General features: G+C 31.1%; 1 protein-coding gene, 1 long non-coding RNA gene and 1 pseudogene across 14 annotated transcripts in view; 2 read left to right on the forward strand and 1 right to left on the reverse strand.

Annotated features, from left to right (window-relative positions):
• The window catches only part of LOC107605348 (DEAD-box ATP-dependent RNA helicase 56), a 6,449-nt gene extending 568 nt beyond the window's left edge, over positions 1-5,881 (reverse strand). The window contains exons 1-12 of one of the 5 annotated variants that reach the window (XM_016307205.2): positions 5,815-5,881; positions 5,625-5,694; positions 5,383-5,498; positions 4,944-5,044; positions 4,204-4,376; positions 3,872-4,103; positions 3,655-3,773; positions 2,965-3,021; positions 2,703-2,887; positions 1,843-1,987; positions 1,664-1,747; positions 666-729 (exon numbers count right to left, since the gene is read on the reverse strand). In XM_016307205.2, the coding sequence (XP_016162691.1) occupies positions 666-729; positions 1,664-1,747; positions 1,843-1,987; positions 2,703-2,887; positions 2,965-3,021; positions 3,655-3,773; positions 3,872-4,103; positions 4,204-4,376; positions 4,944-5,044; positions 5,383-5,495 (1,273 nt within the window). In that variant the 5' untranslated portion in view covers positions 5,496-5,498; positions 5,625-5,694; positions 5,815-5,881. Of the gene's footprint in view, positions 1-665; positions 730-1,663; positions 1,748-1,842; positions 1,988-2,702; positions 2,888-2,964; positions 3,022-3,654; positions 3,774-3,871; positions 4,104-4,203; positions 4,497-4,943; positions 5,045-5,382; positions 5,509-5,624 lie in introns of all 5 variants that reach the window. The other 4 variants (XM_021105161.1, XM_016307207.2, XM_021105160.1 and 1 more) reach the window with 4 other exon arrangements.
• On the forward strand, positions 8,442-12,689 carry LOC107605349. Of its 9 annotated transcripts, none has more exons than XR_002349441.1 (7): positions 8,442-8,539; positions 8,781-8,886; positions 9,018-9,201; positions 9,507-10,299; positions 10,432-10,548; positions 11,249-11,425; positions 11,601-12,330. It is a non-coding gene; the product is annotated as an uncharacterized LOC107605349 (long non-coding RNA). The 9 variants fall into 9 exon arrangements; XR_002349439.1 differs by having other exon boundaries at positions 8,443-8,539; positions 8,781-8,898; XR_002349437.1 differs by adding an exon at positions 12,485-12,689 and having other exon boundaries at positions 8,462-8,898; positions 11,601-11,646.
• Positions 16,598-18,077, forward strand: LOC107647630 (annotated as a pseudogene).

The following is an 18,364-nucleotide window of genomic DNA, read 5'->3' on the forward strand; positions in this document are numbered from 1 at the left end:
TGATGTATTTAACGCTTTGAAAGTGTATATTGAAAACAAAAAAATTGGTTTCTCAATATTCCACCAAAGAAGCCTCATCAACTCGGGGTACAAAAATGTACAAATATTTATAATGCTATAGTTAACATTTCAGCATTACTTTTGTTATGAGCCGAGCAGTAAGTACTAATACAATATATACAAAGGACAATCAAGAGCAATCCAATATCAACAAAATCATAAATTTGGGGTGTCGATGCAAGCAAAAGTATCTAGTAGCAAGCACATTTGAATTATCAACTAGAATGGTTAATAGAAAAATAATCCTTAATCATCACCTAACTAATGGAAGGACCAATATAATCCATTGTCGTATCTTCAAGGGACTAATTTAAAACATCCTCAATAGAGGTAGTTAAGGAGTTTAAATATTGACCATTAACCCTATAGTTTGGCAAAGGATAACAAAAGGTATAAATCCAATTCTAAAATTGCATCCTGTAAGGCTGTAAGAAACTGAGACACCAAAATATTTAAACAAGCTACCAATAGATGAAAGATAAGCAAATTAACAGCACTAGAAAGAAAATGATTGATTGATTCTGGCATGCTAAGTGGTGTATCTAACCAAAACATAGTGCTGGACAAATATAGAAAATTAAAGCATTGGACAAGAAAGAACATACTGTAGGTAGAGGTATCAATCTGCTCAGGAAGTTGCTTAATATCAACCTCAAACCTGGACTGAACCTGAAATAGAAAAGAAAGGAAATTAGTAACCTGGACTGTGATAAGGATGGCAGATCACAGCTTGGTAAAAATCCAAACGCCCACTAAAGTTATAGTGAAGATTGCATTTCTGCAAACAGCAGCACTCACAGAAATAAACTGTACTAAACACCAATGTATTCAAAAATAAATCTATCCAACTTGGACTCTTTAAAGAATCTAAATTTTATAATTCGAAATTTTTTCATAAAATTGAAAAAGCTGAATGAAAATTTTTTATTCAACAAGGTGATATTTTTGGTAAAGCCACACTAAAACCATGCAAGACAGAAACAACAGGGTAGGGGGAGAGGTGACTTAGCATAAATAAAATAACAGGCTGAAAAATGGACATGCAAGGACTTCAGGGACTTTGTTTGACTTTGGTTGTTATGTTACGGCTGGACATGAAATCCCCCAAAACAGAATTTCTGGGTGATCCATGGTGTGGGTATTCGGAGCAACATCTATGTTGATTCAGTCAGATTTTCCAGTTTGTGAAGATCTGCTATGGAGTATTGTCAGTTCATGGTTTGATGACATTGCTGATAGTTTAAGCAGGTCATTTACGATGAGCAATCAAGTCTGCAAACATGTGAAATCAGAAATTTCGAAACATAGGCCAGGGACAGAATGCCAGAAAAGAGGGAGACTACTGAGATACCATAAATGACAAGCTAAAGAATATGGAAGGAGGACTACATCAAACTCAACAAAATGAACATAAGTGTCTTTGAACAGAATCACAAACCAAGCACCCAACCAAACAAGAGAGAGAATCAAAAACCATGGCACCAATGTATCAACCCTCAATACCATTAACTCACGAGGATTCTGGACTATTTTCACAAGCCTTGCCACATTTTCATAAACAATGTCAATCATCAAAAAAGACAGCATAAGTCATCATACATACATTGTTAAGGACATCAACGTCATTAGCACATGAAACAAATGTAATTGCTAGGCCTTTCGTGCCAAACCTTCCAGCTCGACCTACCTGCTCAGAGTTTCAGCCAGAAAGAAATTAGACTGCAGATAAGATATAACTAAGTGAAAAATGAAACTTAGAAATAGAAGATTTTCTAGCCATACTCTGTGCAAGTAAGTGTCTGCAGAATCGGGCATGTCATAGTTTATAACTATATTCACGCGTTCGATGTCAATTCCCCTACCAACCAAATCTGTAGCCACAAGAATCCTAGTGTGGCCCTCCTTAAAACCTTTGTATCGCTTTAACCTACAAAACCATTAACCACAATCAGACAAGATTTAATAGTGCACACAACCAAGCCTTCCCTGTTTTAGAAAAACAAGAAACATACAAAATGGGAAATCCATTAAATGGCCCACTTAAATGACACAACCAAAAATCCAAGTGCAAGCAGACAACAGCAATGAGCAACACAAACAGGAAGAGTCAATATAATTGCCCGCAGAACCAACAATTCAAACAGTACAGCTCAATATACCTTCTAAAAATTCAAAACATTAGCACTAAGTAGCAGATGGCTCTCAGTCATATCAAAACAATGACATTTACACAGACTAGTGCATACATGACATGAACACAGTACTTAAATGTTCTCAGAACCCCACTTTCAGGTAAAACCATTATATCATACAACACAAGCCTACAGATCAATTCCAATTAAGAGAAATATCCAAGTTGCTCGTCAAGGGTACACTAAATTATTAAAAGAAAAAAATGAATGATAGAAATTGTGAAACTTCCAGTGCCACACATTGTACTGTGAAAATGCACTTCAAAATTTTAGACCAAGTGTTTAACTTAAGTATAATAAAATAATATACTGCTCCTGCGATTCTGATTTATTACATTTTCTTGCTACATATTCTCCATTAAAAAATGAAATCATAGCAAACTCTAACATCAGATTCACACACATATCAACCCATAATTTAATGGTCCATTAATATCACACAATACAAACCTTTCTTCCTGGGACATTCCAGAATGAATACATATTGATGGAAAGTTGCACTCCACAAGTAGTTTGTCAAGCTCAGCTGCTCTGCTAACACTTTTAACAAAGATCACAACTTGATTAAAGTCCAATGCATCAAGAAGGTCATTCAGCTTCCTGTTCTTTTCCTCCTCTTTCAATTTAATATAGTGCTGCAATTTCAATCCCCCAATGTAAGCCATTCAGCTAACATATTATCTATCAAAAAATTAATTTGCAAAAAACGCACCTGCACAAGTCCATGAAGGGTCAACTTGGCTTCGTCGTCAACATAAATTTCCATTGGCTGAAAGCAACAATGTCACAGTAAATCATATTAGGAGCCTTCCTCAAGCTAACAGAATCCAGAACGAAATGAATGATGGATGCAGATCCCTTGAATCACAGTTCTGGTCCATCAGTTTTGTCTCCTTGTAGATACATTTTTTTCAGTCACACCATGCAAAATTCCACTGACACTCTGACACACTAAGAACAATGTAGGCAAAACCCCAAAATGCACTAGGAACTTACCCCCACAACAACCAAAACTCAAGGATATCCTAAGTTGTGAAAAGTCACATCTGATAGACATACTATTAGAGACAAAAACTAACTTCCAAAGTGAAACATGGAGGAAAAGTACATAAGAAGGACTACAGCCACAAGAAGGACAACAGTCACAGATAGGAGTTCCTAAAACAACCCAGCTAAGGTCTTCTAGCCCAAGCTATGGTCACACAACCACTCTTCACCCCACCAGTTGTTTGTACCATGAAAGTGGATTTGAAAACAGAAGAAACTATCCCGACAGAAACTCCTATCAAGAGTAAAATTTTCAGGAAGCAGAGCGTTGTAAACATTTAATGATCTCTCAGGGAATGCGAGTATTATGCAAAAGAGACTTCAAATACAAGTAGAGCTGGCCATGGGACATTACATCTTGCATAAATTTCTTGCAGACAGGACGAATTTCCTTGCTAAGTGTTGCAGAAAACATCATCACTTGCTTATCATGGGGAGTCATCTTGAAAATGTCTTGCACGTCTTTTCTCATGTCTGCATAAAGCGTAATAGGAATATTTAAAACCATATCCAAATTAAAGAGCACTCAAATATAAGATTGAACACAATTACAGCACAGCAATTAGACATACCCAGTGATTCCAGCATCTTATCACATTCATCTAAAATGAAATGCCTAACATTCTTCAATGAAAGGTCCTTGTCCCTAGCCAGTGCTAGTATTCTTCCAGGTGTACCAACAACAATATGAGGGCATTCATTTTTCAGTAGATCCTTATGAACTTTAATGTTGACACCTCCATAGAAGACAGCAACCTTGAGATCAGGTAAGTAAGTGCTGAACCTCTGAAACTCATGGCAGATCTACATGGAAGAAACCGAAAAGATATCTAAAATAAGATTGAGAAGATACTAGAATAGTAAATTACATCACCATTCATATAATAAACTTCAAATAAAATACCTGGTATGCCAATTCCCTAGTGTGGCACAGAACAAGTGCAGAAACTTGTCCTGCAACAGGGTCAATCTGCTGCAAAGTTGAAAGAACAAACACTGCAGTTTTTCCCATTCCCGATTTAGCTTGACAAATCACATCCATTCCAAGGATTGCCTGAGGTATGCATTCGTGTTGCACTGGTGATGAACCAAAGACGGTCGAAGGAACCGGTGGTAAGTAAAACAAACCTTTCTGACCCTTTGCAGGGCTACCAAAGCATATTAGTTGCCCAAAATAAGATTATATAGAAGTATTACCTGCGAAAAGAAAATTTGACAAATAAGTACGGTCAGAGATACGTCAATTTTTCAGTCTCTCAATCAGCGTGTGCATCAAACAAATATTACTGGCAGAACGATAACTTGTCAGGGATGCCAATGTGTGCAATATTGCAACAAAAATTGACAAGCTGTCTGGTAACCTCAATCCCAAATCTTAGCATAAAATTGGCCGGAAGATAAGCATAAACACAAGTGTCAAAAACTACATTAGAAACTAAAGCTTATCAAAACAATTATTCAAACAAAAATTAGAAATCTCAATGACTTGGGTAAACAATCAACAAAGAATTTTATTTCATCCCAGAAAATCAACAAAGGTAAAGGCATCCAAAATCCAATTAGATCTTTGGAGCTTGTAAGTCATTAGGACAGGTGCAACCGAAATGAGCCAATCACTATAAATGAGGATGAGTGATAACTTGCCTTCGGAAGGATGCTCAAATCCAGAGTCCACAATAGCCCGGAGAAGCTCTGGCTTCAGAAGGAAGTCTCTGAATCCTGAACTGTGGATACCAACATAGCCCCTGCGGACAAAACAATAACAACAACATAAAACATCAGACAAAAAGCAAAACAAAAACAAACCAAAATAAATACCAAACACAGTATTCACAAAACACTATTTTACAGGGATTTATATAAGCTCAACATTTATACTCCAAAACTCAACAAAAGGAGAAACAATTACAAGCCCAAGTAAAGGGAGAATGCATACGATAAAAACAGATCAGATATAACGGAAACCAAATAAAAAATTGACATGTTTCAACCAGCAAATCCTATTCCAAACAATCATTTCTATTTCTAACATGCGGGTTTTCTATTCGAATCAGATAAAACCATAAGCAAGAGACAAACTCACTTCTTGGCAGCTTCACCGTTGACTTTGGTTCCAACGGAGTCAGGTGCCTTCTCGTCCTCCTCTTCGTAGTCAAGAAGCTCCTCCTCGTATCCTTCGTCCTTGGTTTCTCCCATATTCTGCGAACCATTAAGTGTTCAATTATTCAAAAAATTGAAATGAAAGGAAAATAAAAAAAAAATTAGGGTTTAAACATAAGAACTCAAGTGTTTGTAGTTCTAGGGTTTTGGAAAAGAGGATAATACCTGCGAGAAGAGGAAATCGAAGGAATATTAGAGAGAGTGAGGGGTGTGAGGGTTAGGGTTTGCGAAGAGGCTGCAAAGAAATTTTGTTAGCAGAAAAAACAATATTTTCGGGGAAGAGAAATTGCGAGGCGTTTAAACCTCGTAGATTGACGAAAGAGTAAGAGAGAGAAATCGAGATAACACACTCAACCTAGCTAGGTTAGAATGCAAATCAATGCATATGGAATCCTGGAGGAGCTATCTACTATTTATAGGCCACACGATGATCTTTTTCGTATTGCCAAACGTGTCCCCCTTGTTTTTTTTTTTTTTTTTCTTTTTTGTCTATTTTTTTATATGTTTTTTTGGTGTCTATAATTTTTGAGAAAAAGACAAATAGGTCCCTTCCCTTAAACAATTTTATCCCTGACTATTTGAAAATACTTTTAAGTCTTTTATCTCCTTAAAAGTTTGACAGATTAGTCCCTCCATACAAACGTCTTTGTCAGACTCAACTTTTAAGGAATGACTAATCTATCCAATTTTTAAGGAGGTGAAAGACTTAAAAGTATTTTCAAATGGTTAAAAACGAAAATATTTGCAGGACAAAAAATTAAAGATCTATTTATCACTTTCTCATAATTTTTTGTAGTTTGGGTATGTTAAGAAAATAGAAGAGGACATATTTATTAAAAATTCAAATTTTTTATATTTTTAACACACTTTTTTTAAATTGTTACATTTAGAATCGTTAACGAGTAATCTAAAAGCACAATTTTGTTAAATTTTTTATTTATAAATTTAAGAATTTAATTTCATGTATTATCAGTATAAATTTTATATGGATAACTAATTGTCTTGGAAAAGTGATTAATTTTTAAATATATTAAAAATTATTTAAACACATAAATTCGATTCAATAAGTATGTAAAATGGTTTAAATTAATAGTGCATTAAAATTAAATATTTAGTTTAATAATTATTAAAAATTTAAATTGTGAGAGAAATTAGCCTCCAAATTTATCAAAAGAACAATTTTTTAATTCTTTTTTCAAACTACCAAAAACTTATACCGTTATACAACGGAAAATAATCAATGTATTTCGCAATTTAAAAGCTTAGAGATTAACTACCAATAATAAACCACAAAAAATGTACCAAAATATTTTGGTATTGGCAAAATATTTTTAAATTTGTTATTAACTGTTAGTCGAAAAATATTTTGATTGGAATGAATCAGATCGAAATATTTAAAAAGGCACGTGCAGGTATAGGTTGAGAGTTACTCGACACAAGCTCGATTTCGGATACATTATTAAAATCAAGTGGGCCTAGTCGAATAGATATTCGAAGGAGAAATTAAATAGGCGCTTAAAGTAAGTGGATCGAAGGGTTACATAAGTAGAGAAGTTGAGGGCTTTTACCACATGAAGAATTAATGAGTAAACGTTAATTAGCCAAAAAGCGGGAACGGTTACTAAGGAGTGCGTATGCAAAACTGCACTATGTAATTAATTATCCGTTACAGAAGTAGACTATAAATACTAGAAAGTCTTAAGGAATAAGGGTTGGAACTTCGTTTCAGAAATTACTCACGCACTCTCACATCCCAACGACTTTCTGAATTTGCCTCAAGTCAATTATCTGTACTCTGTAGAGTTCCTTCCATTTGTTTTTATTTTCCGTTTAAAATTTCAGTAAACTTTATCTTTTAAGCAAGTTTATTTTTCAAGTTAATTTATCTTTCAAGTATTCTTTAATTTCTATATCCAATTTACATTACAATACTTTTAAATTTCATGTCAAAATCCTTTGACCCAATCGAAGGCACTTTACTACTTTCTTTAAATTTCAACGCAACTTTTTCGATTTCAGTATTGTTTCTTTTCGAAAACTTTATTTTTTCAGTTCTTTTATTATTTTACAATTTTCAATTTATCTTTCATCTCGATACCCATCTAATCGAAGACACTTTGATGCATCTATAGAAAACTGGTACCTACAAAAAAAGAATAAGTTTCGCTCACAAACCATTAGAATCGAACAACCATCGATTTGTTAAAAATCGACAAAACATTAACAAAAGCGTCTTTAAATCATTTTAAAATGTGTTAAAAATATCTAATTGTAATCAGAGACTTATTTTGTTAATAAAAAAACATCACATAATTTATTTGTCAATATCAGAATCTCAATTACCACATAAAAAATTTTATTTGTCACATTATTATTTTTCATTAACATAAAATATTTTAGTTCATGAGTGTATATTTTAAAATAAAATAATTTAAAAGTATTTTTATTGACAATAAAATTTAAAAGTATTTTTATTAATAATTTAGATATATTTTTAGTCTCTAACTACTTAATAAACAAAAAATGGTCACTCACACAATAAGAGGAAGAGGAAGAGAGCAAATTTTATCGAGTTGGATATACATTGTGGAGGAGTAGTAACAGGAAGGAGAAGAGGAAAGTCATGGCAGTAAGAGGTAATAATAATAGTGTTAATGGTTGTGATGGTCACAAGGTTCTAAAGGAGTAAGAATAAAGATCGAAAGTCATGGAAGTGTTAATATAGAGTCTATCACGGTCAAATCAAATTAACATTTGATCAATTTTGTCGAAAGAATATTCTTTCGTCAGCATTCATCTAATACTAAACTATTAATAGAGGATTGTTAGATAGTGGAAATCCAACGTGTCATGTTAGAAAGAGTTTGAGAGTTAGACATTTTATAGTATTATCTAAACAGTTAATTCATGTGTAGTCTCTCATTCAATCATTTATTTTTTTTTTTTCAAGTAAATTTTGCTTCTTAAAACAACTTCTTCCTTCAATTAATTTTCCTTCATCTTCTACTTTAATATTTATTTTCTCTTCCCTTAACATGTATCAAAAACCTAAAATTTTAAATTTGAATGGCAAAAAAAGGGTAACCCAGCATTCATTGTTCAGTTTGTATAGTTGCTTCAATGTCTTTAATATTTTCTGACAACTCCTCTTATTCTCTTTCACTCTCAATAGCGTTATTCACTCTTTCATTTCAATTAATTTTCTCCTTTTTTTTACCTGTTTTTCTAATTTTTTAGTGAATTTCAAATTTTGAATTTAACTGCCATACATCATACGAATCACTCTTATTTATAACCCCTTAATTTTATTATTCACTGCAGTTTTGTGGTTGTTCCTGCATTTTCTTATTTTTCAATTCGTTATCGTGGTGGTGATGGAGGGCGTTGTAAACAGATAACATATTTGGAACATTTAGAAGATTCTCCAGTAAGCTTCTTGGTACATTTTTCTCTCTTAAATTCATGGTTTCTTTTCCGTTTTTGTAATTGGGTTTACATCAAATCTTGAACTTTTTTGTTTTTGTTTTATTTTTCTTTTTGCCTCCTATTATACTGCAGTGTGGTTGTAGTTGTTACGCTCGGTGAAGAGCATGGTGGTGGATACAGAAGAGGAGACAATGGTGGTGGTGCTTGCTACAACTGTGGTGGGATGGGTTACATGGCCACGGAGGAGAAGGCAGTTCATCTTTTTCTCTGCTGCTAACTGCTTTTTCCTCATAGAGACTAACATTTTGTCTTCCTCGTATGATATCCCATTACACCTTCTTTCCATCTAATTAAATTGTATTGAGATTAGATTTTGGAAAAGTGGTAGTTGAGTTTGTAGCAATTTCTGACCTAAAAGTTTTTATTTTCCAACTCTTCTATTTTTTCTCTGATTCCTAGTGCAGTGTTCAGAAAACTCACGGCCAAGTCTAAAAACAAGCTTTGATTACTTTCGATTCCATAAATTTTCAATTTTGAGGTTTTTCGTTTGAGGTTTTTCAATTTTTTGTTCCATATTCTGAAATTTTGTGATTTTAATTCGATCTTATTTTTTCGCTTTAGTTGCATTTCGACTGCAATGTGAGGAATCCAACATGGGCGTCGGTTATGTATAGGAATCCAACATGAGCATCGGTTATGTATAGGATCTTCATATGTATCGTTTGCTCCGCTGTTTGTAGCATCTTCGAAGTGCATATTAGCTTCCTCAGAAAAGTTTTTTTGCTAATTGTTTAAATCGTGATGATTTCATGATAAGTTTTTTCGTGGATGTTGGCATTAGAAATCTAGTAAGACAAGTTAAACAGCTTGCTCTTCTTACTTGACACACTGGTAAGTAAGTGGAATGCATTTCAACTGTCTTGAAGAGGAGGGAATGAGGGTTGTGTTCTTTAAGGTGTTATATATGCAATGTTTGTTCATCTGAGCTCTGCCTCTACTATTCAGTCATCATTTATTTATGGTATTATAAATTTTGCCCTTTGGCTTTAATGACTCTGACAATTCCTTCCTTTAATTTCTCTTTCAATACTAACTATTTCTTATTCATTCTCACCTACATTTATTTTCCACCTCTTCAAACAAGTAAAAAGAATATGAAATTTCAAATTTCAATTTTGAATTGAAAAAACAAGTATATTTATAATCTCCTCTTTTCATTGTTTACTGTATTCAGTCGTTCTTCTGGCGCTTGCTACAGCTGTGGTGGGAATGAGCCATATGGCCAGGGATTGCAACCAAGAAGGACGCAGATGTGGAGGCATGCACGACGATGGTGGTGGCAGCGGATCCGCTACAACTATGGGGATTCTGGGCATTTTACAAGGGACTTCTAAATAAGTTCTTTGAAAACAAGGTTTGATCACTTCTTATGTCCAAATTTTCAATTTTAAGATTTTGGTTTGATGTTTTTCAAGTTTTTTTTTTCTGATCTACTATATTTTTACTTTTTGTGATTTTAAATTCGTTTTTTATTTTTTCGCTTTAGATGTGTTTCGATTGCAATGTGAAGAATCCAACATGAGCGTCCGTTACGTATGGCTTCTTCATATGCATCGATTGCTCCGCTGTTCATCGCAGTCTAAGAGTGCATATCAGCTTTTGGGTACATTCCTCTCTCTTAAATTCACAGTTTTCTTTCCATTTTTTGTAACTGGTTTATTTCAAATCTGGACCTTTTTTGTTTTTGTCTTGTTTTACTTTTTGCCTCATGTTATATGAATTCATATTCATAATACTGAGAAAATTCGAGTTTTTAGCTTCTCAAATTTGTTGTTAAAGTGTTTTTCGGAAAGAAAATGAATGGGTGGATGAGAGTGTCATTCTGAAGCATAGCAACATGGAACATTTTTCTGGCTTTATCACTCTGCAGGCTTCCTTCTTCACGAACACCTTTTTAATTTATTTTATTTTTAAATAACTTTGGCTAAAATTGATCAGAGCAGTGAACTATTTGTGTTTGAACATTAGCTCCTGAGGCATTGATATGAACAGAAAGCTTTCAGCTTATTTTGTCTTGGTTAGGTATTTTTTTCAACTGCTGATGTGTGCATGTGCCTTTGAAGTATATGCATACTTCTAGAATTTTCATGTTTAAATCTTAGTAGAAATTATTGTCATAAAGGATGCATTTATTTGTGATTTTGGGGGTGCAGAAAGTACATTTCTTTTTTTCACAATTTTAGTATTGTTTAATATGTGATTGTGGTATAGATGTTGTGGATGCATACAACTTTGGATGTGAACATTTGAAAATGTTACTGTATCTTAAATACTATGCAATATGCATTCTTTGACTGAACCAGTGAAATTTAAATTTCATATGGACTTTTCTCTTATATGGTACAAATGGGGATGGATTTGCAATTAGTAAAGCAACAGATAAAATTGAAGGCATTCATGGTAAGTCGCTAAATGAAGGTGAAGTGGCAGCAGCTATTGAAGAGAAAGAAACTCATGCTTTTGAAATTAATCCTTCTCAGGTAACTTAGTTGTGAGCTTTACAAAGATATTATTTTGTTCTTTTACTGTTATACCAATTCTTTTTTTTTTTTAGTTTTTCATCATTATTATTATGATTTGTTGATACTGTAAAATAATTTTCATTACATGTAACAATTATTTGAATCATTTGTGCACTTTCAATCGTGGTTGAAGCTTGAGTTTACATCAGATGGTGAGAAAGACATCTTTGATAAATAAGGTATTCTTTAGTATTTGATTGTCTTCAAAATTATTTATCTTTGTTGATTCTTATTATATTTTTTTTTTGTGATTTGTTTTTGTATAGTTTAACGGTATACCAAGGAGCTACATATTCTTATATTTTCCTAATAAATATAATTTAGAAATGTGAATAATAAGTTTAGCAATTAGTATAAAGAAACTATTGGGGCAGATTTTTTATCAAAAGAGGTGCAATAAGAATATAGGATTTTCACCTTACAACTTTGTGATTGGTAATTAGTTGTACTCTTATTTCTTTTTCCCCTTTCTTGGTGCTTCTGTGTGTGTGTTTGAGCATATTTATATGCATCAGTTGGATAACTAGAAAATGTTATGAATTTTGGAAATTTAGTTGACCATTGATAGAAAAATATTATGTGTTGAATTATTATATGACCATTTGTATTTAGCTCCTCTTTATTAGGCTTTGTGCATTGTGCATCCAATTTTTTTAAAAAAATAACCATTTATGTTTTTAAAATGATTTAGGACTAAGAAATTCTTGAAAGACTTGCTCATGTGATTGATAAATTTAATATCATTCGGTACTTGAGCAATTAAGTGGAAAAGAAGATTCTATATATATACGTGTTCTTTTTTATTTGTTTTTGAAAGAGTTATGTGCTAATTTTGATTTGCCTATATATTATATTTTCATTTTTTTTATTTGAGAGATATAATTTTGGCTTTAAAGATTTTTTATTATCATATTAAATTAGTTTATAACAATCTATAGAAATCAAAATTGTACACCATCTGTTTTTCTGGATAACAGGTTTGGTTTCGTAGCACAACTTTTTTTTTTTTTTTTTCAGTTTTGGTTTAGGCACTTGCCTTTTTCAGACTTCGTTGGAGAAAATAAGTAATCTTCAATGCTTTTGAATGATTTGCTATACAAGTGATACAATTGGTATCTCGAAAGAGTACTTTGAAAGGCTTCTCAACTTCAATCCATTAAGAAGTAGTCTATATATACAAATTAAAATTTGTTGTATCATTCGTTTTCATTGTAAATCTAACGAGAGACTAGCACTTGCCTTTTTCAGACTTCGTTGGAGAAAATAAGTAATCTTCAATGCTTTTGAATGATTTGCTATACAAGTGATACAATTGGTATCTCGAAAGAGTACTTTGAAAGGCTTCTCAACTTCAATCCATTAAGAAGTAGTCTATATATACAAATTAAAATTTGTTGTATCATTCGTTTTCATTGTAAATCTAACGAGAGACCAATATTATTTCTAAAGTTTATAGAATATATAAGTACATTGTTGACATATAAATAATTATTGACACGAATATTGATGGTTTAGTTTGAATCTAATCACTAATAAAATGGAATACCATGCCTTGGCATTTATTTTTAGTATGGTCAGAGATATTTTACAATTTTTCTTGCGAGATTGAAATAAACGGAACAAGTTGAATACATATTTTAGTATTGTAATAATTATGGTTGCAATTTTTAACAAATTGTCTAAAACTTTAATAGAAATACAATATGATTTTTAATATTTTATAATTTATCTTTTTAGTATATAAAAAATTAATACATGTTTAACATTTAATTCTTTTAACTATTATAAAGATAATTAAATTTATAATTCAATATGCATTATGTGTTTTATAATGCATATTATCAATATTTCATCTTAGCAATAATTTTTTTTATTAGAGACTAATATTTTTATATAATTAATAAATCATTTTTTAAAAAATAAAATGGTTTAGTTTGAATCTAATCACTAATAAAATGGAATACCATGCCTTGGCATTTATTTTTAGTATGGTCAGAGATATTTTACAATTTTTCTTGCGAGATTGAAATAAACGGAACAAGTTGAATACATATTTTAGTATTGTAATAATTATGGTTGCAATTTTTAACAAATTGTCTAAAACTTTAATAGAAATACAATATGATTTTTAATATTTTATAATTTATCTTTTTAGTATATAAAAAATTAATACATGTTTAACATTTAATTCTTTTAACTATTATAAAGATAATTAAATTTATAATTCAATATGCATTATGTGTTTTATAATGCATATTTTCAATATTACATCGAAGTAATGTTTTTTTTATTAGAGGCTAATATTAGAGTATAATTAATAAATCATGGTTTTCATGAAATCCTAAATATTTCTATATAATTATTAGAGTACTAACGTTCTATGTTTTTTTATTATGTACTTCTAAATAAAATAATCTTTCATTCATTTTATGTTTAATTTCATTTGCTTTCTTATCAACTTTTGTTTGTCTTTTTTTTTCATGCTTTTTAGATCCTTTTGTTTCTTAATGCATTTATGGCCTTTGTGTATAAAGAGATTTTTCATAATCTATGACTCCGGGCATTATATTTTTTATATATAGAGAAATCTCTATTTGTATCATTCAGTATTATTGATTAGTAAATTGTGGATGATATTTTTAAGTTGAAGTCTTGATATTTTTTATTAGGTAGTTCAATGTTTAATAGGAGGTTATTAGGTAACTCTATCTAATGTTGAACCAGCAAATATATGAAATTGTGTTTTTGTTATGTAACATGACATGAAGAAACTTTTTTACATTAGTAACGAATATGTAAGAAATGATTTTCAGTTTCTCATTTATGCTGAAAAATTTGTATATGTTAATTTAATTCGATTAAGGGCAGACATTAGGATTTTTAAGTATAAATTTGTTTGATTATGATACACACTATATTATGCATAAATGATGTATTTTGTTAATTCCAATACTAAATATTTTTCGTGCATCACACAGCTCATTCACTAGTTTACACTATGTTTGGTTTGATGGAAAATAAATAAAAAAATAGATAAAAAATGATATTTTTTTTTGTTTGGTTATCAAAAAAATAAGAATGAAAAATTTTTTTTGTGTGAGTTTAAAAAATTTTTCTTTTCATCACAAACAAGAAAACAAAAAAAAAAGTGTTATAATTTTGTATTTTTAATACTACCCTTAATTATATTATTATTGACAAATATTAATATAAATTTAGTTTTAATATATTATTATAATAGAAATTTATATTTAAACATTATATGTATTAGATAAATCATTTAAATCAAATATATAAAATTATAATATTTTATAATATTTATAAAATATAATAAAACATGAATAAATAAAAATATTTATACTTTATTTTATGATAAGGGTATTAATGTAATTTTATACTATTATGATTTTTTTTCCTTCTCACTTTTCTTTCTATTCAAACAAAAAAAAATTTTCTCTTTATTTTCTTTCCATCTATTTTTTATTCATCCAAACAACATACAAATAACTCAACTTTTCTTTCTATTTTCTTTTTTTTTTCTTTTTTTTTCTTTTTTTTTCCAACATCCAAACAAAGTGTAAAAAAAATACACTATTTATTTTGTGGTTATTTATTTAAAGATGCCAAATTAGGCTACTTTATAATTTTTTTTTGGTGACTGAAATAAATTAAATAAAGAAAAACAAAAGAAACAAAACAAGGAACTGCTTAAATAGAGGGACAGTCCCGTTTAAGACTACTCTTAAACTCCTCCCAAGGTGAAAGAAGCTTCACATGCGAAAGTTGTAACTTCATCGCCATCTTTGCCATAGTATCTGCCACCGTGTTTGCATCTCTCATAATCAAACGAAAGTCTTGAACACCTATCCGATGACGACATCCCTCTTCTAAAGCGAAAACTATTATAATTTGAAAATATTATTAGTGTTTTTAATGGAAATAAGTGTATTTGGTGTATTTATATATTAGTGGACGTATTAGTTGCTGAGTGCTGACTTAGCACGTGTCACGTCGAGGGCGTGTTACCAATACGGGGAAGGTGTGCTAACTCAACATAGGGGGCGAGATGTTCTGATTTGTTAGTGATGCAACACGTGGTCTAAGTATTGAGAGTTCTCTTTTAATGTTGCAAGTGTGAGGAGTGCATAAAATTAGTCTCACATTAAAAAAAAAATGAGAAGTTTATAAAATGAGAGACTGATTAACTTGACACTTATATATTAATTTCATACATGTACTGTATATAATTTATATTTTTTTTTCTCCTTTTCTTTTTCTCTTTTTTATTTCTGTTAAACGCCTTTTAAGAAGTATTTTTTTTATTAGCCGTTCCGTTCAATTATAACCTTTTTTTGTTATTTTAAATAATTTAAAAGGAAGTATATGATTTGAAGTAAAATTAAACCTATAATAATATATATAACATAACAAACTTTATTTTTCACGGTTAACAACATTGTATGTTAAAAAATATCAACAAAATTCTTATTTGCCTGTGCAGCTCAATAAGGGCTTATTTGTTTCATTTTTGTGAACTTAGTTGTCCATTTGATTATATGATAAAATAAAGCTTTTCTGTTAAATAAAGAGGTTCATATGCGCTAATGAGTAATAACTCAAATGGCATAGACTTCTCATATTCAGTTAAGAGGTCGCGGGTTTAAGTCACATATCTTTTCAAACTTAGACATAGATTAACTTAATCTCAATTGTTAAGGTGATAATATATAGTACTTGATTTGATTGATTGACCTTTCTTAAGATAGTATATTTTTATTCTTAATATAGAACTAACAATAATGTGTTTTTGAATTGTGATTTAGTGTAATATTTTTTTTAAAATGTGAGATGATTTAATTTAAGAAGTACCCCCCAAATTTTTTATAAAAAAATTAGTAGTACTTCATCAAAAATGAAAAATAGTTCAATTGGTTTAAATGCTTTATTATAACTTGAAATATCCAAGTTCAATTCCCATCTCATACATTTATTGTATAATAATTTTTAGTGAGTGGGCCTTTGTTAACTTCACAACACATTAAAATTAAAAGATAAAATCAAATCAAATCAAAAAAATTATCTAACAAAAAAAAATAAGAATTAGCTCGTGATGAATCTAAAAGAGAACAAATGGCACTTGTTTTGAGATTTGTTGATATACATGGCTTTATTCAAGAGCGTTTTCTTGATCTTGTACATGTCAAAGATACTACATCATTAACTCTAAAACAAGAATTGTGTGGCATTCTTTCTCGACATGGTCTTGATGTCTCTAATATTCGTGGTCAAGGATATGATGGCGCCAGCAACATGAGAGGAGAATGGAATGGGTTACAAGCATTATTCTTAAAAGATTGTCCTTATGCTTACTATATCCACTGTTTTACTCCCTGATTACAACTTGCATTAGTTGCTGCATCAAGAGAAGTTATTCCTGTGCATAAGTTTTTTTCAAAATTGACTTTCATCGTCAATATCATTTATTCTTCTAGTAAGCGACATGATGAGTTACATGCTGCCAAGACAGATGAAATTGTCCATTTATTAGAGATTGATGAACTTGAAACTGGTAAAGGGGCAAATCAAATTGGTACTTTGAAACGAGCAGGTGATACTCGATGGAGTTCTCATTTCTCTTCTGTTTGCAGTTTGATAAATATGTATGGTGCAACGTTGACTGTTTTACAAAAGATTATTGTTGATGGATCAACTTATTCTCAGCGTGGTGATGCAGATAGTGCTTACAATACCCTGACCTCATTTGAGTTTGTATTGATCTTGCATTTGATGAAAGATATGATGGGAATAACTGATATTCTTTGTCAAGTTTTACAAAAGCAGTCTCAAGACATAATTAATGCTGTGCAACTAGTTCATTCTACAAAAACACTTATCCAAAGCATGAGAGATGACAGATGGGAGGAATTATTAAAAAATGTGAAATCATTTTGTGAGCAACATGATATTCTAATTCCTGATTTAACTGCTTCTTATGTTGCAAGGCAAGGACGCTCGCGTCACCAAAAAGATCATATTACAGTTGAGCATTATTTTAGAGTGGAGATATTTTTAGTCACAATTGATAAGCAATTACAAGAGTTAAATAGCAGATTTAATGATCAAGCAATGGATCTACTAAGTCTGAGCTCTACTCTCATGCCTAAGGATGCTTACAAAAATTTTGACATTGCTAAGATTTCTACTCTTGTTGATATACTATCCCGAAGACTTTACTGAACAAGAGAAAATTAATTTGCCTTTTCAGCTTCAGCATTTTATTCTTGATGTTCGTCAGCATCCAGAAATGAAGAATTTGTCAACTATTCATGAACTGTGTAGATGTTTATCAGAAACAAAAAAGTCAAAAGTGTATTACTTGATTGATAGATTGATTCGTCTGATATTAACTCTTCCAGTTTCTACAGCTACTACAGAGCGATCATTTTCAACAATGAAAATAATAAAGACAAGGTTAAGAAACAAGATGGAGGACGACTTTCTTACGGATAGTTTGGTTATTTACATTAAGAAAGAAATTGCTGAAAAGTTTAGTTCTGACTCAATTATTGAAGATTTTAAGTCATTAAAAACTCGAAGAGTACCATTATAAACTATTTTATATTTTTTATCTGTAGAATTATTTATAAATATTATTATTAAATTTTTATGTTAAGTTTCTGGCCCCCCAAAATTTTGGTTCAAGCTCCGCCACTGGCTGGAAGTGAGTCGAGCTGAGTCGAGCTAGACCAAGCTCAAGCTCGGCTCACGAAAATTGAGCTTGGCTCACGACTCGACTCATTAACAATCGAGCTTATTTCTTAAGCTCAAGCTTGGCTCACAAAAAACTCACGAGTTGGCTCGAGCTCACGAGCTAGCTCAAATAAGAGAAACATAAAT

This window comes from Arachis ipaensis, chromosome B06 (genome assembly GCF_000816755.2).
Source record: "Arachis ipaensis cultivar K30076 chromosome B06, Araip1.1, whole genome shotgun sequence".
In the NCBI taxonomy this organism is placed as follows: domain Eukaryota; kingdom Viridiplantae; phylum Streptophyta; class Magnoliopsida; order Fabales; family Fabaceae; genus Arachis; species Arachis ipaensis.